Consider the following 24,768-nt stretch of genomic DNA (forward strand, 5'->3'; position numbering starts at 1 on the left):
TGAATGTTGGTCTGAACACCCTTCTGTTGTGCTGGTTACTAAGCCTTTTTTCAGATAAGTGCTACATTGGGGTTTCTTTTCTTCCTTTCTTATTGTTGGTTATTATGTTCATGTCATCCACAAAGGGAACATGCCAGTGTGGGAGGCAGAGTTCCCATAAAAAGCATTACGACCAGTGTTTTTTTTTTTTTTTGTTTTTTTTTTTTTGGTACTTCCCAAGATCATATGCAGTTTTCTATCTGCCAGGCATTTATGCCTAAGACCCTACTTAGTTACCTCTCCTCTTTCTCCTTATATTTGGAGAACCAGTGTCTTAAGTTGTTGGCTCAGGGTGCTATGGTGGAATCCGTCAGTCCTTTGGGCTAGCTGTCTGCCAAGAAAAAGGCCAAAGAGGTCAGGCCTGATCCAGTTGCTGTCCAGCCTCCCCATGATGTATCTCTAGTAGCTGGTGAAAGCCCTGAAGACTGTCTGATATTTGTTTTAGATTCCTCTGCTGTGACCCTGCCAGAGGCTGGCAAGGATCTGGCCTCTTGCTCGTCCTCATGTTCAAATGTCTGTACCTGATGTTGAGGGGGGGGGGGAGCCTAAACTGATAATATCTGAGGGATCTTGGGGGATTCCTCAGATTTTCTTAAGGGAGGAGATTCCTACAAGTTTTATCGAATCACTTCAGGGATCTGATCATCTGAGGGTGTTTTGAACGGATGTCCTGCAGAAGAAGAAACAAAATTCAAAACATATTTCCACTGTGATGAAGGAACCCCATCATGAATGGCACAATTTTACACATGGTTTATTTAATGATTTGATGGCCTTGAAGCCAACTCAAGGGTCTCTCTGACTGCTCCACCGGTTTTCCACTCCAGTTTAGAGGCCTAAGGAATTGGATTCCCATGATGAGAATAGGGACTCCGATGAAGAATTGCTTGCCTAATCTTCCCAACTCCCTTCCCCCTTGGACTACAGTTCAGTGAAAGGTTCCTTAAGTCCAGACTCCCCTTTGGAAGATCTCTCCTTTGGGGATACCATTGCTCGTTTGATGGACTATTTTAAATTGGATTGTTCCCAGGTGTTTTATTCAAAAAAGGTATTATGAGCTCTTACAGATGGAGTATCCCAAACCATCTGCTATTCCTTCAGTTCTTGCTTCCGTTTTAGATATTTTTTCTGCAGCTTCTGTGGCCCCTTACTCTGTCTACTGCACTTCCAAATCTGGATATGTTTTACAAGATGCCTGAGGAGTGCAGATTTCTTTTTAAATACCCTTCTGTAGTGTCAGTCCCATCTAACAAGCCATCCGAGCTGCTGCTCTCCAACAAGCTGCTTCCTTTTGATAAGGACAGCAGAACCATGGCAAGGTTGGGCAAGAAAGTTTACACTGCTGCCACCTTGTCATTTAGGGCCATTAACTACCAGACTCATATGCCCATTTGTATTTTGACTCTCCTTTCTAAAGTGGTTTCTGACCTTCCCGACTCTAATCAAAAGGCTTTGTCCCTTTCCCTTTTGGGCTCCAGTTCTTAAACTGCTCACCATTCAGTCAAATGCAGATGATGCCTCTTCTAGGGCTGCTGCCTTTGGTTCAGTTACGAGGCGTTATTCTTGGCTTTGTCTGCATACTTTGCTTAATGACATCAAGGCCAAACTTTAGGATGCTTCTTTGGATAACAAAAGTCTTTTTGATTCTCCTGCCCTTGACTTTTTTTTTTTTTAAGTCCCTTCAGGAGAAGGGCAAAGCTTTAAAGAAGTTGAAGCATATTTTTGTTTCTCCTATTCCTGAGTTTCAGAGGAACTATCCTTCCAAATCTGCCTTTGTCTTTAGGCAGTCTTGTCCTGCTCTTAATGGTAAGAAGGGTTTTAGGCATGTTCCTTCTGGTAAGTCTACTCAGACTCCTGCCTCCCATAAGCCTTCTTTTAAGGACAAGCCTGGTTCTGTTTGACAATTTGCTTCCCTCTCCTCTCAGCCAGGTTCCCTTGTTTCTCTGCCTTTCCCTGTCTCTTCCAAATTGGCTACAAATCACTTCTGACTGTTTGGTTCTGTCCATTATCATCAGGGATATTCCACAGTTTGGAATTCCCTTCCTCCCTTTTCAGGCATTCCTCGGCTTTCTCATTGCCAAGAGGTTGTTTGCTCTTTTTTGGATCAGGACACCATTCAAGCTGTGCCTTCCACCCAGATATTAAAGAGATTTTATTCCAGAATGTTTTTGGTCCCATGAAAGTAGGGTACTTGGAGACCAATTCTGGAACTTTCCCTGATAAACACCTTTCTCAAGATTCCTTCCTTTTGGATGTTATCTTTTCAGACTTTGTTTCCTCTTCTACTATTTCAGACCTGTATGGTCTGTGAATCTCCAGGAAGCATGCTTTCACATCCCCATCCATCCTGTCTTCAGGAAATGTTTACATTTCTCTATCTGTTCCTTGCATTTTCTCTGCTTTGCCCTTTGGCCTCTCTAATACCCCAAGAGGATTCAGCAAATACATTGCTTCTGTCATTGTTTTTTGTAAGATTCGAGATAATCAGATTTTTCTCTGACTAGACGATCTGCTTATTCAAGTTCCTTCTCTCAGCAGTCTATTTCAGGATCTCAGGTGTACTACTTGCCTATTACACAGTCTGGGGTTCACCATAATCCATTATAAATCAGTTCTGCACCTTCCAAGGATCATATATATATATATATATATATATATATATATATATATATATATATATATATATATATACATATATATATAGATGGCGCAGCGGTAGCATTGTCACTTCACAGCAAGAGATTCTCCAGTTCGATTCTCTGATGTGGTGCCCTCTCTGCCGAGTCTGCATGTCCTCCCTGCGTTCATGTGGGTTTCCTCTGAGTGCTCCCATTTCCTCCCACGTTACAAAGACATGCATCTGGAGTGTTTCTCCCTGGGCCTCTGCTGAAAATTGTCTTTGTTCCAAGTCGGACTTTCCCGGTAAAGAAATATTAAATAAATAAATATTTTCCTTGGCTGCGGCTGCAGGCTTGAGATAGTTTTATTTTGGCATTTCTGCCTCCTTCAAGGCTGTGTCTTTGATACCTTTTTCCATTCACTTCTTCCTCTGGTGTTTGTCACAGCTAGGGAATTTCTCAGGATGCTGGGTTCATGGCTTTCACTATTCCCATGCTCTCTCTTGCCAGGCTGCATATGAGGAAACTTCAGTGGTACCTCAAATTGCTGTGGCTTCAGCATTGCCACCCCTGGAGTTCACTGTTCCTTTCCTTCCCTGTCTCAAACTTGAGCTTCAGTGGTGAATTAATCAACTTTCTGTCAACCCAGGGTTTCCTTTTCAAGCTCCAGTTTCTACCCAGGAGCTCTTTCAAGATGTCTCAGACAAGAAGTGGGGTGCCTCCTGTGACTTCTTACAGGTTCAGGGTATTTGGCCTCCTCATCAGAATTCAGACCCTATCAATAGAAAGGAGATGAGGGCTCTGATTCTGACTCTGCCAGCTTTTGATTCCCTCTTCCATCCGTGACCCCTCAACATTTTCCCAGGTAAATACCACAGTGATGTGGTATGTCAACAAGTGAGGGGGGGGGGGTAGAAGGTCCTATTTTCTTTGCAGACTAGCTTTTCAGGTCTGTGATGTTGCTATCCTGTATCATCTGACTCTTCCAAGTGGTTTACATTCCCTCATAACACAATATAGTGGCTGACCTTTTGAGCAGGTCCAGCACACAAGCACCCAAATAGATGCTTCACAGAGGTGTGTTCCTGGACATTATCCATCAGTTGGATATTCCTCAGGTAGATCTTTTCACCTCTCCTCTAAACAGACATTCTTCTGTATTCTTTTCCAGAGTCCCAAGTCATTTGGCTTGGATGTTACTGTACACTTCCCTCCTTCCTCTGAATACCACACATTCTGCACAAAATCAGACAGGACTCTCCCCAGTTATTGCTGGTGACTCCCTTTTGGCCCAGACAGCTTTGCACAAGACAACGGGTCGCTTATCCATCCTCACCTGTCCACTGTTCAGATGACACTGGGTGATGGGGGTTTTATTCCTTTTAAACACCTCTTTTCTGAATATATGCTTCAGGTCCTGCAAGAGGCCAGGAAATCTACTACTAGAAAATCATATATATCCAAATAATCCAAATTTTCCATCTGGTGCCTCTGTTGCCATCAGGATCCCCTATCTTTGGAAGTTCCTGTGGTTATCGCTTATTTGTGTGCTCTACTCCATGCTGATTTAGCATATTCTTCAGTTAAAGCTTACCTGTTAGCAATTTCTCCTTGTCTGCCTTTGGCTCTACCAGTGGCCTCTAGGTCTGAGATTGAGCAATTCCTTAAAGGTGTCCTTCATATCAGGCCTTCCAGGAAGCCTATTCCGCCTTCTTGGAACCTCCATTTTGTACTTGAGAAATTGAACCAGGCTCCTTTTGAGTCTGCTTTTACAGCTCCCTTTTGCAACGTTGTACTTGGAAGACTGTTCTTTGTGCTCTTACTTCAGCCAAGAGAGTGGCTGAACTCCAGGCTGCCATGGATATACCTCCTTTTTTAGTTTTTCATATAGACAGAATGTCTTTTTGTAATAATCCTCCTTTTGTGCCCAAGGTGGTCAAGGAGTTGTGCCTCGGTCAGTCTATTTCTTTGCCTTCCTTTTTTTGTTCTCCAGTCTGCCAGTGAAAAGGTTCTTCACACCTTGGATTTGCATAAAACGCTCTGGTATTATTTGGACAGAACTAAGATTATTCGCAAATCTAAGCAAATGTTTGTTTCCTTGGGTTTGGCTGTTTCTAAGCAAACCCTCTCCTCCTGGATTTCTAAGGCCATTTCCTTCTGCCATTCTCTTCATGGCAAATGTCTCTCCTCTGTAAAGGCACACTCTACTGGGGCAGTTGCCTCTTCTGGTGCCTTTTGCAAAGGTCTGGATACCAGTTCTATTTTTGAGGCTGCTACTAGGGTCTCTGTCATACAGTAGACGTTAGATGTTATTTCAAGGGTCAGACCAGGTTTTGGCAGGGCTATTCTGCAGTGGATTTGTGGAGGGTTCCTCTGTTCCTTCCTCCTCCCAGCCTTTCTCTTGAGCTCTTGTACTTTTCGTAGGATGACGAATACTGCAACAGTGATATGAAAGGTCATAGAACAGTTGTGTAAAATCTTACCATAGCAGTAGATGTCCTTCTGTTCAATGCTGCAATATTCAGTCCCTTCCCCCTATGTCGTAGTTGTTGTCTTGTATATTTGTTGCCCTTCTCGCTGAAGAGTCCTCCTTCCTTTTTCCTTCTTGATGCAGGTGTTCTCCATTGTCCCTGAGGATATTCTTTTTTTGTTTCTGAGAGAGTGCGTACGTACGTCACCTTTATAATCTAAACCTTGCGTGGGGAGCATACATGTGACATAAGGTGCGTATATAACCTAAAGGCTTTAGTATACTGGCTAGACGTTGGGCTAACCTTAGCAGCAGATCCTGTACAACCATGTAAATGGCTATATAGAGGCTGCCTTACCTACTAAAAGTAACCCCATAACAAAATCTAAAAACTCGTAACCAGAAAAGGCAAAATTATCCTCAACAGTACACTTTAACATCCAACAGGGTAACAAAATGAGTTCAAACCAACCAGACTAAGAATTCAAAACTACGAAAATAAGTTGTTCCAACACCAAGGTTGTAGAAAATCCAATTTATTAAGCGCTTTCATCTCAGTATTCCACTGAGACGAAAGCGCTTAATAAATTGGATTGTTTTTCTACAGCCTTGGTGTTGGAACAACTTATTTTCGTATTTTTGAATTCTTGTTCTGGTTGGTTTGAACTCATTTTGTTACCCTGTTGGATGTTAAAAATCTAAAAACTGCACTGGTGGAATCCTAACCTTAATAGAATAGTATGCAACAAAAGGAAAAAAGTCATGACTAAAATCAAGAAGAGCATATCCCATAATGATAGGAGCTCTCTATTTAAACTAAACAAGAAACCAAGAGGATTAAGTGCAACAAAGCCAATTATTAGGTCAGGACAGCCTCACAGGCTAAAGACACAACCACAAGGCCTTCTACAGCTATGTCCAAAACCTCAAACACAGCACAGATCAGTGTGCTGAACTGGTTGTCAGTAATGCCACTCTCACTGAGCAGAGCAATAGAGCAAATTTGCCGGCTGACAAATTCAACTCATACTTCACCCCCCCCCCCCTGAAATATACCTACTAGCATAATCCCACCATCTGTTAATAGGGAGCAGGTCCTAGCAGTGCTTGGTCAGGCCAAAAACACAGCCTCAGTGAGCTCTGACAGTATCCCAGAATGTTTCCTAAATAGCTTAAAATGACCTAGTAGGACCGCTTGAGCCACTTTTCAACTGTAGCCTCATAGCAGGCTTTGTACCATGAGAATGGAGGATTGCAGTGGTTATCCCACTTCACAAGGGTGGACCATCAACTGACCCCAGAAACAACAGACGTATTAGTCTGACTAATTTAGTATGTAAAGCCGTGAAACAAATTATCAAGGAAATGATCAACAAAGGCATAGCCAGCCTTCAGACACTGGACCCAACCCAGTTTGGCTTTGTCAAGGGAAGGTCATGCCTACTAAACCTGGTGAACTTTGATAAAGTCACCAAGGCAGTCTATGAGTGGAAAACAATGCATACTACCTATCTGAACATACTTAAGGTATTCAGTACAATACTTCACTAAGTTCTAGTGGAGAAACTCGCTGCAATGGGCATATACCCCTACATAACTCGCTGAATTGGCAGCTGGCTCACAGACCGGACCCAAGAAGACAGGACTGGTGATACCAACTGCACTGAGACCAGTCACCAGTGGGGGGGGGTACCTTAGGGTTCCATGCTGGGACCCCTACTATTTGACATCTACTCCAAAGTAAAGGCCACTATCAAGGGCCTTTGGCTGACCAAATTCACAGATGACTGCAGATTTGGAGCGGTCGTAGATTCTCCCCATGACACAAACATCTTACAAGAGGGTCTAACAGCGACAAGTGACTGGTGCTAAAGTCACAGACTAAAACTCAATGCCAAAAAATGCATTATAGTGACTTTTGGGAAAGCTGCCATCCAGGCTAATTGCTCAGACAATTTGACACTCCCAAGAGTTGACCCAGTAGTCAGGGCTCTGGGAACATGTATAGACCACAGTCTGGCCTTTGACCAACATATAGTCAAGGTAGTAAGAAAATCCTTCTATTTCGCCTAACGTATAAGAAAGGGCATGGCGTCCAGGTCCAAGGAAGTCATAGTACCACTTTATTAGGCCTTATTAAATCCATCATTGAGTATAATATATCCCCTTAGGCATGTACCTTCCCAGACATGTACAACAGTTGGAATGCCCACAAAAGTTTCTTACCAGGAGAATCCAGGGTATAAACACAGTGTCCTATACTGATCGCCTTAAAGCCACATCTCTCTACTCTGTCTCATGCAGATTGCTGTGAGGCGTTTTATGTCTGGCATACAAGGCATCCTCAGATCCAGCACTTCCACAAAAATGAACAGCATTAGAATCACTAGATCCAAGGATTTAAATTTTGCTTGTGACATGAAGAAGACCTGTTGGTGGGACAGATATTGTCTCAGAGTATCCACCATGCTGTGAGACAGGCTCCCCATCCATGTGAAGAAGAGTCCATCCCTATCCCTGTTTAAGTATAACCTTGAAAGTGGAAATTCACCCCAGGTCTGGTCCCCATTTCCTGATAGAGGCAGACATTAATGCCCAAACTAACATCCTCCCACCCTTAACCTCTAGAAACTTCCAAACTAACATATACCCCCTCCTAATAAATGCCCATGATACATAGGGACACAGGTTGGATTGCACGGCTAGGCATATAAAGGCCCTTGTGGTTGTTAGCCTAGTATATACCTGTGAACCTATAAATGTAATAAGCCTGGATACTGATATTGATTTCATAATTAGTGTAACTGTTTTTCTTTTTGAGTGAGTTATTCATCTTTTTCCTTAGTCTTGTTATTGTTTGTTTTGTTTATTCAAGTCATGTTTCTTCTTAAAGTTATCAATAAATTGTATATTGGGGAAAAAACTGAGAAACTGGAAGCTCTTGTTAATGGTTATGTAGATAGTAAGATACAAGCAGTGAACATGTTTTGGGTCCCTTTAGTTTAATGTACAGGTCAGGTATGTTTTTATCAACCAGAGGAGAAGGTGTAGACAAAAATTAATAAACAGTTGAAGTAAGTTATCTGGGTGGGGAAGAGGGCAAGAGTTAAGTGGGCTCCTACCAATAGAACAATATGGTTTAGGATTACCTGATTTAAAAAAATATTTTTTTAGCTACATAATTGAGGCTCATATACATAACACTCCTAGTTAAGATTGCAATGTTAAGTTGTCAATCTCGCCTTCATTCTTGCTGGATGGGTTCGGAGCCGATCCTTGGCTCCGACTCAGCCAATACTAAAGCAAAAGAGCTATTTTTACCGGCTTGAGGCTCCCCTATATCCCACAATGCTAGGTGGTAAATACCCAGATCTCGTTTGCCGCTTTAGCTGCGAGGTGCTTGTTTCTACCGGCTCTGCAGGTTAGTGAACTTTTATAGTTGCTAAACACTAAAATCCCCTTATTTTTCTTTAGGATAGTTTTTTTAAATAGTCTTTTAGTTATCTATCCCTAGTTTCATTCGGGTTACCCTAATTGTTTTCCCGTTTATCCCCTGTTAGTTTCCTTAGGCCTTCGGGCCCTCCCTACTTCTTTCCCTTAGTCATACCTTTTTGTGTGAGTGATTAGCTAGTTTTCCTTAAAGGTGTGTCTGTGTGTATTTCTGTGTTTTACAGCCACTTTAGAATGTCTAAAGACTCCAAGGTCTCAGGCTTCAAGAAGTGTGACTCGTGCTGTCAGAAAATGTCTGACAGACGGTCACACTTCTTGTATATATTGCCTGGGACCTTTGCACCTGCAGGACTCTTGTTCTGTCTGCCACGCTTTCAGTCCAAGAGTCCTGCAGGAACGCAAAAATAAATTGATACTTCGAGGCTTATTAAAGCCTGAAGGCTCCCTGACCCAGACCGTGTCAGGAAAACCTTCTAAGCCTTCCAAGGCGTCGCCTCCAGCTTCGGAGCCATCCGCTGGTGGCTCTAAGGCTGCTTCGACATCGACTCTATCTGGAACCGATGTTTCGAAGATTCAATCTGTTTCCTTGGCTCCGGCTGGAGCCGAGAAGTCCGAAACTCAGACTGCTCCGATAGTTTTGTCGGAGCCATCTGCTAGGAAGAGGTCGAGATCCCCATCCATTGGCTCTATCCACTCGGCCCCAGGATCTCCACTTTTATCAGAGAGGAGCCATAGGTCCCACTCCTCTCGGTCCTCCAGACTGTCCGACCACGACTTAGAGAGGGTGGTCAGCAGACTTCTGAAGTCCCAGGCACTGGCCCAAATGCTGCATAGCCCTACTCAACAGTCAGTGGCTATACCCATCCCTTCCTCAGTTCCTCCTCCGATTCCCATGAGTTTGGAGCCGGAGCTTCTGGGAGCCGTGACTGTCGGTGCGTCGGAACTGATACTTCCACTTTCGGCTCCGTCGTCGGCTCCGATCTTCTCCTTGGAGGGATCTGGGTGCCGGGCTTCCCTCATCGGCTCCGAGGGGGGGTGAGTGGCATCGGACCCTTGTCCGACCCCGTTCTCCCTCTTGGAGCTTCAGCGCTGGTGAGCTCGGCCCCGACATCGGCTTCGGAGCCGTCCCTTTCGGTGCCGGGAGGAGTCCTCGTCTCTTCGGAGTGGGGATCTTCGTCCCACCTGATCGGGGCGCCTTCGAGGTCATGCGGAGCGTGCTAGACCCGGTGTCTGCTCCACAGTCGGCTCCCTCAGCTCCTCCCTCTACAGTGCCTGCGATGGTCTCTACACACCCTCTCGTCCCAGACCGTAGAGAGCCAACGTCTCAAGTTTCCCCACTGGGAATTTCCTCCTCTTCCGAGGCTTCTCCTGATCCTTCAGGGGAACCCCCTTGGAAGAAACAATGCAAGAGGAAGCATATTGACTCCCCCGAGTCTATCACCTTGGATACCGACTTGGATGAGTCAGAAGGGTCCCCACGGTCCTCCTCTGAGGATGTCTCCTTTTCAGACATCCTTGAGATCCTTAGAGCGGGAACTGGTCCACCCTTAACCCTTTAGAGGACGAGTCGGTCTACCTTGAGGCTTTTGGCTCTTGCCCTTCCACCTCCTGGGTTTCTCCTCCCTTTGACCCCCTCATGGAAGTGGTGGCAAGGAAGGAGTGGACCGCCCTGATACGGTGGAACCTACCCCACGAAGGCCGTCCAAATTTATTACAGCTCCTAAGGACAAAGAATTCTTATCCAAGGGCGTCTCTGTTGATGCTATGGTGGTGGCCGCAGCCACTAAGAAGGAATTAGCCGATCCTTCGGTACCTATCCATCCTCCTAATAAGGAATCTAGGACTATGGATAGGTATGGTAAGCGGATGTTCTCCTCAGCGACCTTTGCTATGCGTTCGCTGAACTACTTGTGTCACTTCACCTGTCTTCAGAGAGATATGCTCAAGGAAATGGGTGATGCTTTGCAGGATCCAACAACTGAGGGGTTTCGAGACAAAATGAACTCCCAGTTGGCAACCCTGAATTCAGTCGTCAACTCCTCCATGCGGCTTATTTCCTATGCAGCCGATGGGGCGAGTAAGGCCGCTGGCACAGGTGTAGCTTTGCGACGTCACGCCTGGATGCGGCTTTGTAACTTTGCAGATTTTTCCAAGGCATCCTTCACCAATTCCCCTTTTGATGGTTCAGCATTGTTTGGTCCTCAGGTGAAGGACACGTTGACTAGGTGCGAACAGGATGGCAAGACTCTCTCTGCCATGGGAGTCCGTTTTTCTACCCCTTCTAGACCGTATCCCAAGGGTCAGAAGGGGGGGGGGATGTGGTTCCACAAATCACAGGGAGTCTTGCCTGATGCATGGAGTCAGTTCCCCTCTAGAGGCAGAGGGGGGAACAACAATTGATGCCGCCCTAGGGGCAGAGGGGGTCCACAAAATCAAGGTAGCAGAGAGAATCTCTCTGACAAACCTTTTCAGCATCCCTGAGGAGCTGCCCGACTGTCCACCTTCGGAGGCAGTCGTGGGAAGATTATCACTGTATCCAGAAGCCTGGCTTTCTCTCACTCAAGACAAATGGGTACAGTTGATTATATCCGAGGGTTACAAAATTCCCTTTGTCCACATCCCATCTCAACCAAAAGGGCCCCTTCCAGACGTTCCACCCGGTCTAAGGGAACAAGCAGCGCTAGAAATATCAAAGCTGCTGTCAAAAAGAGCTATCCAGCCAGTCCCGGCAGACCAGCAAGGATCCAGAATCTACTTCAAATTCTTTTTGGTTCCAAAAAAGACAGGGGACTAGAGACCAATATTGGATCTCAGCAGACTAAACAAGTCTGTAAACAAAACAAAATTCCGGATGGTCACGCTTCAGTCCATTCTACCCTGCTTGGGTCAGGACAATTGGATGTGCTCAATAGACCTTCAGGATGCGTACTATCGTATCAAGATGCACAGACGCTCCAGAAGGTTCCTCCGCTTCTGGCTGGGAGCCAGTCACTATCAGTTCAGAGCCCTGCCCCTTTGGTCTCACTACAGCCCCCCCGAGTGTTCACCAAATGCATGGCAGTGGTCATGGCTCATCTGAGACTACAAGGATTCCAAGTGTTTCCATATTTAGACGACTGGCTCCTTACCGCTACTACCAGGCGTCAACTTCTCATATCCAGAGACTACACCATTCATACTTGTCAAGCTCTAGGCATTTCCATAAATTTCGAAAAATCTGCCTTGTTGCCTTGTCAGTCTATTACCTTTATAGGCGCCACCTTAGACACAATTCATCTTTCCACGAAGCTAACAGAGCAAAGAGTATCAGATATCCGCAAACATGTTCACATTCTTCTTCAGTGCAACAGGATCAAAGCCAGGTTTGTCTTGAAGGTTTTAGGTCTCATGGCAGCTGCCATTACACTTCTTCCCCTAGCCCGCTTTCACATGTGGATCCTCCAGTGGGTGCTGTTCTCTCAGTGGTCCTTCCAACAGCTTCCAATGTCTCACAGTATTCTGCTGACCCAATCATGCAAGAAGCATCTATCTTGGTGGATGACCTCCCCTCAAGTTCTTCAGGGCAGATCCTTCGTCTTGTCCCCCCTGGTTGCACCGGTGACAACGGACGCCTCCCTGATCAGGGGGGGTGGGCATTGTCAGGGCAGGACGGTCCAGGGCACATGGCAACCTTTCGAGAGCCATTTGCACATAAATGTCTTGGAGATGAGAGCAGTACTTTTAGCGTTGCAAGCCCTTCAGCACTCTCTTCCCACCGGGACTATTGCAATTCAGACAGACAATATGTCTGTTGTATGGTACATCAACAAACAGGGCGGAACCAAGTCTTATCCCTTATGTCGAGAGGCACTCAGACTTTGGCAGTGGGCGATCTCATCTCAGCAGTTTCTGATAGCAACGCACATCCCCTGGAAGTCCAACGTGATAGCGAACAAGTTGAGCAGGGCCATACTCATGCCACACGAGTGGTCTCTCAAACAGTCAGTGCTGGAAGAAATTTTTCAGAGATGGGGCCGACCTTGCTGCGATCTTTCTGCTACTCCCCAAAACAGCAAGTGTCACATTTTCTTCACCCTCTTTCCCCTACCAGGTCAACCCGCCAGGGACGCTCTAGTCCACGATTGGCCCCAGGGACTTCTGTATCCCTTTCCCCCCTTTCCACTCATCTCTCAAGTAATTCAGAAAGCTACCGCATTGAGAGTCGACATGGTCCTCATTGCCCCTTACTGGCCTCGTCAGATATGGTTTCCGTTCCTTCACCGGTTTCTGTTGGAGCAGCCTTGGCATCTGGATCCAGTGCCAGATCTTTTGACCCATCAATCGGGTCAGCTGCACCACTCCCTCCTATCTCTCAACCTCACAGCTTGGGTGCTCCGCTTCCTACCCTAGCCAGGCTTACTTTAATTTCCCATTCGGTCCGTAACATCCTTATAGCCTCCCACAAGTCTTCTACAAGAAGGATTTAGAAGAGCAAGTGGAAACGTTTTTCCTTCTGGGCAGCAACTAATAACATAGACCCTTTCACTGCACCTATCCAGTCTATACTAGACTTCCTGGCAGAACTTTTTCACTCAGGTTCTTCTTCGTCTACTATTTGAGTACAATTGGCAGCTATATCTAATTTCCATGTAGGCTTTTCAGACTCCAGCATCATGTCCCATAAACTTTGCAAAGCCTTTCTAAAAGGTATCTTTTTGCTCAAGCCCCCAATTAGAGACCCCCCACTTCAGTGGGACTTAAATTTGGTTCTAGCCTCATTGATTCTCCCCCCCTTCGAACCGGCCGCTTCCTGCTCTCTGAAATTGCTTTCATGGAAAACCCTTTTTCTAGTAGCCATAACATCAGCTAGATGGGTATCTGAACTTCATGCCCTTTGCAGTCGTCCTGTTTTCCACAAAGACAGGGTGTCCCTTCGGACCAACCCTTCCTTTTTACCCAAGGTTTCTTCTGAGGCGAATCTGAACCAGACAATCGACCTTCCAGTTTTCTTCCCTAATTATTCCAACAAGGCAGAACAAAAGTTACATTTCCTAGACGTTCATCGCCAGCTTCGTTATTATTTGGATAGGACTAAACAGTTTAGGAAGTCTAACCAACTATTCCTATCTTATGCGGAAGGGCAGATGGGCCTTCCAGTTTCCAAAGTGCCCCTTTCAAGATGGCTGGCCTCTGTAATTTCCTTCATTTATGAACTCAAGACAACAAAAGCTACCATCACAACCTAGAGCTCATTCAACCAGGGCGTTAGCTACGTCAGTAGCATTTGAAGACAGACTGCCCATAGATTCCATCTGTCAAGCAGCTACATGGGCTTCTCCTCATACCTTTATCTCACATTATAAATTGGATATGGCCTCCAGAAACCGGGCTAACTTTGGATCTGAAGTAGGAGATTCATTTGTCTGCAACCTGTGGGTTATGGATCCGATATCGGATCCGAACCGGCATGGTTTACCAGCTATGGATCCAAGCTCTCAGCTCCTCCCCTCACCCATAATGCCCTGCTCTACCCTCATGACCTCAGATCTCGTTTGCCGCGCATGGTGACCGGATTGTTTCTCAAGCTCTCAAGCTAAGTGCTAGTTTTCAGTATTTAATTGCAAAATTTAAGATTTTTTTATTGTTTTTTTTGTGTGAAAGTGATAGGTTTCCCTTTGGTATATTTACTTTTTTAGAGTTTAATCTAAAGTTATATCCCTCCCCTCGCTGTTGGCGTAGTGTGTATGTGTTGGGCCTGTGAGTGTTTTGTGTTCTTTAGTTACTTTTTAGTTATAGTAACTACTGTTATAGATTGGGATGTCAGAACAACCCATGTCTATTTTTTCTAAATGCTCCGAGTGTGGCCAAAAGCTTTCCCCAGCTGATGGCCACACTCGGTGTGTTAGATGCCTGGGGGTTGAACACCTCACATCTGGATGTTCCATTTGTGCAGGGTTCAACCCCAGGGCATTGAAGGAGCGGAGGTCCAAGCTTGTTTTGGCGGGCCTTTTACCGCCGGACTCTGCTCCGACCTCTGCTCCTTCAGGAGTAACCGTACCCACGGTTATTTCTTCTGCGGCGCCCCCTCCTCCTCCTGGGACTCAACCTCCCGTTTCTGGTTCGGAGGAGAGGGATGCTAAGAAAAGGGACCGGAGGGAGAAGCACCATAAGCGGTGGGCCGAGACCTCTGTTTCGGCCCCGCCAGCCAAGCGGGCTTCTCCCCCGGCTCCGTTGTCGGCTCGGTCTCCTCCTTCTCAGCTCCGGTCTCCAGTGTGTTTTTCACCGGGACCCGAGGAGGAGGAGACCCGATCTCCGTCGAGGCTATCGAGGAGGCACTCCAGGCCTACCTCGGTAGCCTCGTTGAGATCTACGTATAGCCTTTCGGATGCTGATCTGGACCGGATGATGAGAAGGTTCATCCAGGCCCAGATGCAGATGGGAGTGCTCTTGCCTCCCCTCTGGGGAGCTCAACACCCTTTTCAAACCGATTGCTCCTTCTCCGACCCGCTACCGGGCTCGGAGCAGCTGGAGCCGAGCAGCCGGGCGGGGTGGGTCGGCGCCGATAGTACTTTGTACTTCGGATCCGACCCTGCCCTCGAGTGCATCGGATCCGACCTCTCGGAGCCTGGATCCGAGCCTCGGATCCGGGGGGATCAGTGCTCGCCGGCGCAGTCTGTGTCGGAGCGCACTGTCCCTTCGGATCCGAGCGCTTCGGCGCCGGCTCCGATCCACTCTTCGGATCCGAGGGGGAGCCGATTGTCGGATCCTTTGGTCGAGGTCGGCTCCCCTTCGGCGTTTGATGTAGTGGAGAGGGCCCTGTTGAGGGTCTCCAGACCCCCGGCACTTGTTTCGGCTCCGTCCCGCGCTCCCTCTGCACTGGGTCAGGCTTCCACCATCCGGCCCTTGGGACAGCCCGCTTCTGTGCCCCAAGCTGCTCCACTGGAACAGGTTGCTGTTTGCGAGGAGTCCTCTGACAGCCCCCCAGAGGATGTTCCTCGCAAGCATACGTGCAAAAGGAGGCACATTGACTCCCCCGAGTCTCTCACGGAAGACACGGACTTGGAGGAAGGGGAAGGCTCCCCACGGTCACCTCCCGAGGATGTCTCATTTGGGGACATCATGGAAATGCTCCGTATAAGGGGGGGTGGTCTGCCCCCAAGTCTTCCTCGGACGAGTCCGTGTTCTTGGAGGCATTTGAAGCGGGCCCGTCTACCTCTTGGGTGTCCCCTCCTGCCGACCCCCTGGTGGACCTCATTACCACCAGGGCGTGGAAGGAACCGGACACCGTGGAGCCAATCCCTAAGAGGCCCGATAGGATCCTCAGCCCACCGTCCGACCATGCCCATTGGAGTAAGGGGCTTCCGGTAGATGCTATGTTGACGGCGGCGGCCACCAAGAGTGAACTTGCTCAGGAGAGTCCCTCAGTCCATCCCCCGAGCAAGGAGTCTCGGATGATGGACCGCTTGGGGAAGCGGATGTTTAGTTCAGCGACCTTCTCGGTAAGGGCGCTGAACTACCTGGCACACGTCATTAGGATGCAGCGAGATCTCATTAAAGAATACGCTGCATCTCCCCCAGAGTCCATGTCGGAGGAGGACAAGATGTTGCACTCCACCCGCATGGCCACTCTTAGATCAGTTACGAATACCTCTATGCGGCTACTCTCCCATGCTACGGAAGGCGCCGCTAGAGCTGCAGGGGCAGGCCTAGTCACTAGACGTCAGGCCTGGCTCCGTCACTGCGATTTTTCTGAGCCCTTCAAAGCGTCGTTTGCGAACGCCCCCTTTGATGGTTCTGCCCTCTTTGGCAAAACCATTCGCGACACTTTGACCCAGAGCGAGAAGGACGGGAAGACGCTGTCTGCTGTCGGAATCCGCTTCTCTGCACCCCAGAGGCCCTACTCTAGGAACCAAAAGGGTCAGAAGAAGATGTGGTTCCGGAAGTCGCAGCAATCCCAGCCTGCTCCGGACAACCAGTCCTTCCGTGGCAGAGGAGGACAGGGAGGACGCCGCCCTAGAGGCAGAGGGGCTCCCAGGAACTTAGGGTCCAGAGAACCTTTCTCTGAACGGCCCGCGCAGCAACCCTGAGGGGTTGCCCGGCTGCTCCACTCTGGAGGCAGTCGGGGGACATTCGGGGCACCTAGCGGCATGGGAGTCCATAACATCAGACCGCTGGGTTCTCCAAATCATATCCAGAGGATACCGCATCCCTTTTCTTCACTCACCAAAGTTGAAGTCCCTCCCAGACGTTCCACCCGGTCAACGGGAGGCCGCTTTGGCAGAAATTGGCCATCTGCTAAAGAAAAGAGCCATCCAGCCCATTCTCCCATACCAGATCGGATCAGGCTTCTACTCCAGGTTCTTTTTAGTGCCAAAAAAGACGGGGGAGCTAAGACCAATTCTAGACCTTTCTCTCTTGAATCTGGCAGTCCCCAAGGAAAAATTCCGAATGGTCACTCTGCAATCTATTCTCCCCCTTCTGGGAGAAAATCACTGGATGTGCTCTATAGACCTCAAAGATGCGTACTACCACATCTTGATGGACAGGCGCTCCAGGAGGTTCCTCCGCTTCCGGCTGGGAGCCAGTCACTACCAGTTCCGGGTCCTTCCCTTTGGTCTCACCACAGCCCCCAGGGTGTTCACCAAAGTATTAGCAGTGGTAGCGGCCCACCTGAGGCTTCAGGGGGTACAGGTCTTCCCCTACCTGGACGACTGGCTTCGGACCGCCCCGACAAGGCAACTACTACTATTGGCGCGAGACTCCTTTCTCCATCTTGCTCCCTTTCTGGGCATTACAATAAATACGAAGAAATCCAACCTGGCACCCACACAGCTCTTGGACTTTATAGGGGCCAGGTTAGACACAAGGAGTTTAAAAGCCTTCCTCACTGCGGACAGAGTTCAAAATCTGCAGCTCCAGGTGCGGGCCATTCTCCACTCAAGCTCTGTTCCGGCGGAGTTGGTCCTGAGGGCTCTAGGGTCCATGGCATCTGCTATAGCACTTCTTCCTCTTGCCAGGCTCAATATGCGCATCCTCCAGTGGACTCTCTTAGTACAATGGTCTTACCTTGCTCTTCCTATGCATCACCCCATTGCGATCAGCAAGGCTTGCAAGCGGTCCCTCCTGTGGTGGATTCACTCCCCGGATCTCCACGGAGGCCGCCCATTTTGTGCTTCTCCCCCTCTCGCCACGGTGACCACGGACGCCTCCCGCCTCGGGTGGGGGGGGGCATTTTGCGGGCCGGACCGTCCAAGGCACGTGGAACGATTGAGACCTTTCTGCATATCAACGTTCTAGAGATGAGAGCAGTGCTCTTAGCGTTGCTAGCACTTCAGGACGTTCTTCCCTTGGGAACAATTGCGATTCAATCGGACAACATGTCGGTTGTCTGGTACATCAACAAGCAAGGGGGAACAAGGTCTTACCCCCTTTGTCATTAAGCCATGAGAGTTTGGGAATGGGCAATCTCCACCAACCGCTTTCTAATAGCAACGCACATTCCGGGTCAGTCCAACATCCTTGCGGATAAGCTCAGTCGCACCATTCTGACCCCTTACGAGTGGTCTCTCAATTTTCAAGTAGCGGAACGCATATTCGCACGGTGGGGAACTCCTTCATGCAATCTTTTTGCCTCTCCCTCAAACACCAAGTGCGACAGTTTTTTCGCTCTGATACCCCCTCCAGGAGGTTCTCCAAGAGGCGCTCTGGTGCATGCTTGGCCACCCGGTCTTCTGTACGCTTATCCACCCTTGCCTCTGATGCTCCAAGTTCTTCAGAAAGCCTCTCGGGTGGGTTGCAGAATGATTCTCATTGCTCCGTTTTGGCCTCGACAGATCTGGTTCCCCTTTCTAAGGTCTCACTCGGTGAATCCTCCTTGGATTCTAGATCCCATTCCGGATCTGATATCCCACCCATCCTGCATATCTCCTCCGAACCTGGACAACCTGAAGCTGACCGCTTGGCTGCTCCAGTTCCACTCTTGATCAGGACTCCCGGTATTTCTTCCCCTGTTAAGGCTATCCTGGTGGCAGCTCATAAACCGTCCACTAGGAAAGTCTACCGCAGCAAGTGGAAGCGGTTTTCTTTGTGGGCGGAGCGGCAAGGCCTGAATCCCTTCACGGTTCCACTCCCTTTAGTGCTTGACTTTCTAACCTCTCTTTTTAACGATGGTGCCAGCAGTTCCACAGTCAAATTACAACTGTCGGCAATTTCTCATTATCACATTGGTCATGACTCTAGTCCACTTATGTCAGCCAAGTTGTGTAAAATTTTCCTTAAAGGTACTTTCCTTCTCAGGCCCCCTGTGAAACAAGCGGTTCCTCCTTGGGACCTCTCCTTAGTTCTCCAGGCCTTGACCGCCCCCCCCCTTCGAACCAGCGGCTACGGTGGATCTCAAATTCTTGTCTTTCAAGACAGCCTTTTTAGTAGCCATTACATCGGCCAAGAGAGTTTCAGAGCTCCAAGCATTATCAGCTAAACCTCCTTACTTGGTATTTCATCCGGACCGTGTTTACCTCAGGACCAACCCGTCCTTTCTTCCTAAAGTAGCTTCTGAAGCAAACATTAATCAATCCATTAACCTCCCTGTTTTCTTTCCTAAATATGAGAACAAAGGTGAATACAAGCTTCACTCCTTAGATGTTCACAGGCAACTGAGATTTTATCTAAACAGAACGGCTGGTCATAGGCAATCCGACCAGTTGTTTATTTCTTTTGCTAAATTTAATTTGGGCAAGCCAATTTCTAAAGTCTCTCTGTCTCGTTGGATTTCACAGTGTATCTTATTGGCTTATCAAGCTTCAGGAAGGCCCGCACCGGAGGGTGTACACGCCCATTCAACCCAGTCAGTATCTACCTCGGCAGCCTTTAAGGCTAGGATTCCTCTAGATGATATTTGTGCAGCAGCCACGTGGGCTTCATCTCATACTTTTATTTCCCACTATAAGTTGGATCTTGCATCTAGGGGTAGAGCATCATTTGGCTCTGCGGTGCTCCGAAATATCCTTCCATGATGGCCGCCCAAGATTCAGGTAGCTAGGGACTCTGTCCCACAGGTTGCAGACAAATGAATCTCCTACTTCAGATTTAGAAGTTATGTACTCACCATAATGTTCCATCTGAGTAGGTGTATTCATTTGTCTGCAACCATCCCGCCCTCTATCCCCCTGGCCTTTCAGTTTCCTGCATATTATGTGTTACCCTTTTCAGGGTGTTCTTGCTGTTGGCAAACTCGATCTGAGGTCATGAGGGTAGAGCAGGGCATTATGGGTGAGGGGAGGAGCTGAAAGCTTGGATCCATAGCTGGTAAACCATGCCGGTTCGGATCCGATATCGGATCCATAACCCACAGGTTGCAGACAAATGAATACACCTACTCAGATGGAACGTTATGGTGAGTACATAACTTCTAATTCCACCGTACTCTAGTCTGTTCCGATGAGCCACCCAGGATAAGGGTGCTAGGGACGCGGTCCCTTCCAGCAAGAATGAAGGCGAGATTGACAACTTAACATTGAGAAGTTATATACCTACCATAACGTTCCATGTTAGTTGTCTTCTTCTCGCCTTCTTTCTTGCGTCCCACCCTCCATACCCTAGCCTCGACAGACAGAGAGGATCCTTGGGATCTTTTTATCTTCCACAGCGTCAACCACCTCTACTGCCCCGGATTGATAGTTCTGCAGGTAGTTTCTATAGAGGTGGATTTCATTTTTCTCTGTGTCTAGGAGACCACCACTGCTATACTTTTAGCTATCAAACGAGATCTGGGTATTTACCACCTAGCATTGTGGGATATAGGGGAGCCTCGAGCCGGTAAAAATAGCTCTCGAGCTTTAGTATTGGCCGAGTCGGAGACGAGGATCGGCTCCAAGCCCATCCAGCAAGAAAGAAGGCGACAACTAACATGGAACGTTATGGTAGGTACATAACTTCTCATTATCCACTACTTTCAGAGACATCTGAGGGTGCAGGTCATTTGTACTTCATACTGACTAGGTATGCATTTTCTTCTTGACTAGTATTGTTTCATATATTCTAAGTGTTTATTTCTTTACTTGCTATTTGTTGACTAGGTAAGTGGGTTGGTCTGTTGACCCTTTTCAGCAATGACCTGGGCTCGATAGGACACATGTGAAATGAGTGAGCAATAATGAATTTGCAGTACAAACAAAGTATTGGTATAATTCCCCCCATTTAGCATATTCACCCACACACCTGCACACTTTTATACATTACTAGTTTACTTCATCCACTATTGTTGTGTGTTTTTTCTACTGCTTTTCATTGACTACACGTGTTTGGGGGGCTGTAAACATGAAAACTCTCCTGACAGTTTTACTGCAAAGCACTGACTTTTTTAATGCTGTAAATTTTTTTCTGAAATTATTTCTAAATATTTTTTTCTGAGCTATAAATAACTTAGTTTGTAAACATACTAATACATATTAGATATGATTAGACAGATATATATTTCTATTTATAGTGGTTTAGTTAGATAAAGAATATGGTTAGGATTAGATAGCTGTGTTTTTTTTCTTATATCATTCTAGTTAACTCCCTTTACTTACCTACCTTTGTATATGGTTTTAGTTCTTGTCACAGACCTGATGAAGGCTTTATTGCATTAGTTAACGGAAAGTGATTTTAGTTAAATGTGTGGTACGCTTTTCTTAATACCTGATTTGGGAATGTGGGTTGCAAGTACATAGGTAGTGTTTTCCTTAACTAGAATTTAGTTTGACCTAATCAGTAGTAGTGTGTGGGTAGTTGCTGTTCTAAAATGCACTTTTTATGGCCCTGTTTATATTGTTTGCCTTGAATAGGCTGGTTTAAAATTAAACAAGACTTATATTTTCCACACCTACTTCTAAGTGTATAAAAGCTGACATGTTTAATATTGTAAAATATTTCTGATTTTTGTTACTGAGGATCCCTTGTCTGTGTTGTTTTGGGGACACTAACTAGTTTTCATGATTTGTGGGAATTATCATGACTAAGCTCATCAAAGGGCGGCCACAGAGTGCAGCGGTTAGTGTTGCCGCCTCACAGCAAAAGGTTCTCTGGTTCGATCCTCGGCTGGGGTGCCTTCTGTGCGGAGTCTGTATGTCCTCCCTGTGGTCTCGAGGGTTTCCTATGGGTGCTCCGGTTTCCTCCCACATGCCAAAGACATGTTGTAGGTGGATTGGGACACTCTAAATTGGCCCTAGGCGAGAGAGTGTGCATGTGTGTGCCTTCTGTAGAAGGTTGGGCGCCGGGCTGGCAATTCGACACCGTAAAATTCCACTGCCAATCATGAGCGGACAGGTGATCTGCTGTGGTGACCCCTAACCGAGAAAAGCCGAAAGAAAAAGAATCGTGACTAAGCTCATCAATGACATTTTAAGACCATTAGTTTCCCTGTTTTTTATTTTTTCCTCAACACTCATGGTAGTGAGGTTGGAACTAGGCAGATTCCTGTGCTTGTTCATTTTTTTTATTTTTCCATAATGGAAAGCATACATTATCTTAGTGCAAAGGCAATAAAGTTATAAGTTAATTAAAATCTGTATGTACAGATGGGTATTTTGAAGACAAAGTTATTAGGAATTACTTGCATTATGTACAGTTTAGTATTTGGAACACAATGAATGTTAGCATTTTTTACAGATTTTAAATACAATTGGAGTTTGATGGTAGGCTATCTGTTGTTCCTGTAGCACTTGCAGATGGTTTCCTCAGCAAGATGTTTGCATAGTGCTTTCTTGAAGTGTTTCAGTTTTGTTCCTGATTTATTTTCAGCTGGCAAATGATTCCATGAGGCATGATCTAGTCTAGTATCCTGAATATTTGCCTAGCTTCTGTCTTTTCTATCAAATCCTTGTATGACAACGAATCTGAAGCCAGAATAGCATTGAATTATGTTTTGCTTCTCATTATTTTCAGTGTGTTAATGGTAATGTCTATCAAAATATTTTGTTTATTGCTTCTGCTTTTATACTTAATTTTTAGTCCAGAAAATAACTTTCAACTGTTTTCTTCTCACAGGTGGTGTTCCAACCTACGTCTTGCAGACATGCAGAAGGAAGAGCAAACAGTGTTAAGGTTAGTGCAGTTTTTGTGTCGGTAAACCAGGTATCACCCTTTGGAAAAAAATCCTTCCAAGCTTTTCAACATTCAGGTCTACCTACATGTCATATTTCTACTACTTACATATCGTCACATACTATGATTCAGTGGGAGAAAAATCTTGTCTGCTTAGGAGCAGAGGCATTTTTTGCCACAGTATGAGCATAATGATGTCATACTTGAGTCTGGTGACACATCTCTCTCCCTTTTTTATTCTTATTGTTCTATTTTATTCTTATTGTATACATGCAGTATTGGAGTATTAAATATTGAAATTTGCGGGACATGTTGAATGACAATGTTTGACAACATCATTCAGCATGTCAAATTACCTTTTATAATGTAACATCACTGTTCCAGCTTCTGTTTTTGTAACTTCTTGCTTCCCTTCAGGTCCTTTTATGCTGCATTTTGTCATCATAATGTAAGCTAGTGCATTTTCTCCCTTCCCCATTTTCTGCAGAATTTGCTCCATAAATAAGTCGAATTCTTTCTAAAGAATGTTTTTTTCCTAAGTCTTACTGCATCCCCCTTCTATCATTACGTTGCTCTGTAAACATCTTGCAATATGTGGAATATGCTGTCTACATTGTGAAATAGAGAGAAAATAACCTGGTTTATAGCGAGTTTCATATTGAAGAAGCTGGCAATAAGTAACAGTCATGTTATTAGTGAGATTCTTATGAATGTCATTCTTATAACTGAGTGAGTCTTAGAATGCTACACACACTGCAGTTACTATAGAATTTAATGGGGAAACCAAGTAGCAGCTTTTAAAGCTGCATCATACTTCATGCTACTGCTGCATAAGTGACGTCCAGAAACTGCACCGCTGATCAGCCAACAGCTTTAAAAGGTGTTCTTCATAGGTTAAGTACTAGGTTATCGGCCCTAGGGCCTATACAAGCCTAGCGAGTTCCCTGGCTTTCGCCACCCAAGAAAATTTGTTCCTGTGCCCCTGTTGAGCAGAGCCACAGCAGTGATTCCCAGGGTAAATTTCCTATTAACCATCTAATTGTCAAGATTTCTCTTAAACAGGGCTAATATCTCTTAAACAGGGCTAATAAAGAGCTTTGCTTGACATGAATGGGCAGCCTATTCCAGAGCAGGGGATGTTTCTTGGATAGGAATCTATCCCTCCAGCATGTTCCGTTTATTGTGGTGACAAGGTTTAGGTCCCTGGAGCATGTGGATCAGAGAGATTAAGATTTCTTTAAGTGTAGCATGTCTATCAGGTCTGGGTTAGACATGGCTTTGTACGTTAGGCAGAGGTCACCTCGGAGTAGAGCTGGAGTTTTTTGAGACGGTCAGCGTATGGCATCTGTTTGAGGCCGGTAATCCTCTTAGTGAGGTATTTATGTGGCCTTTCCAGCTGTTGTAGATGTCTTGCAAGGTACATGCCACATGGGGCGTTGTACTCTATGATGGGTCTAATAAGGGATGAGTAGAGAGGAACGATGACCTCTCTTTTTCTGGAGGAGGTGATGAGGTGTGCCACGTAAAAGGATTTCCTGACTACTGTGGCAATGTGATTATCAAAGCAGAGACTACTATCCACGTGTGTTCCAAGGTCTCTTATCACACTTTCGGTGTTGAATAGACTACCGCCTATGTGGTAGTTCATGGGTACGGTATTTTTCCCAAAGGGGATGACAATGCACTTCTTGGCATTGAGCTTTAGGCCATGACTTTGACGCCAAGCATCAGTCTCAGTGAGGCCTGTGTGGAATGTCCACATCCTTAAGTGAATCGATTACAGCTCCTAGTTTGCAGTTGTCTGTGAATTACGTAAGCCAGAGACCAGCTGTATTTGCCTGGATGTCAGAGAAGTAGATACCGAACAGGAGAGGACCCTGGACCAAACCCTGTGGTACTACGCTTGTCACTGGTTTGAAGTCAGATTTGGAGTCGGCTGCTTTCACTGTGTGGGTTCTGTCAGTAAGCCAGTTGGCCACCCATCTTGTGACATAGGGATTTATGCATAGTCCAGTGAGTTTATCTATAATACCAGAGTGGGGGGATGGTGTCGAAAGCCTTGGCGAGGTCAAGATAGGCTGTGTGTACTACCTTCCCCTCGTCTATGGCTTTAGTGACTGCTTCAAACAT

General features: G+C 46.4%; 1 protein-coding gene across 1 annotated transcript in view; it reads left to right on the forward strand.

Annotated features, from left to right (window-relative positions):
- Positions 1 to 24,768, forward strand: part of UBR1 (ubiquitin protein ligase E3 component n-recognin 1) — a gene marked incomplete in the record, with an annotated part of 4,571,807 nt that overhangs the window by 4,046,492 nt on the left and 500,547 nt on the right. Inside the window, 1 exon segment of the mRNA XM_044074213.1 lies at positions 22,582 to 22,638. Within this exon segment, the coding sequence (XP_043930148.1) occupies positions 22,582 to 22,638 (57 nt within the window).

The sequence above is a fragment of the Protopterus annectens genome, chromosome 6.part0 (genome assembly GCF_019279795.1).
Source record: "Protopterus annectens isolate FY-2018-M chromosome 6.part0, PAN1.0, whole genome shotgun sequence".
NCBI classification, from domain to species: Eukaryota; Metazoa; Chordata; order Ceratodontiformes; family Protopteridae; genus Protopterus; species Protopterus annectens.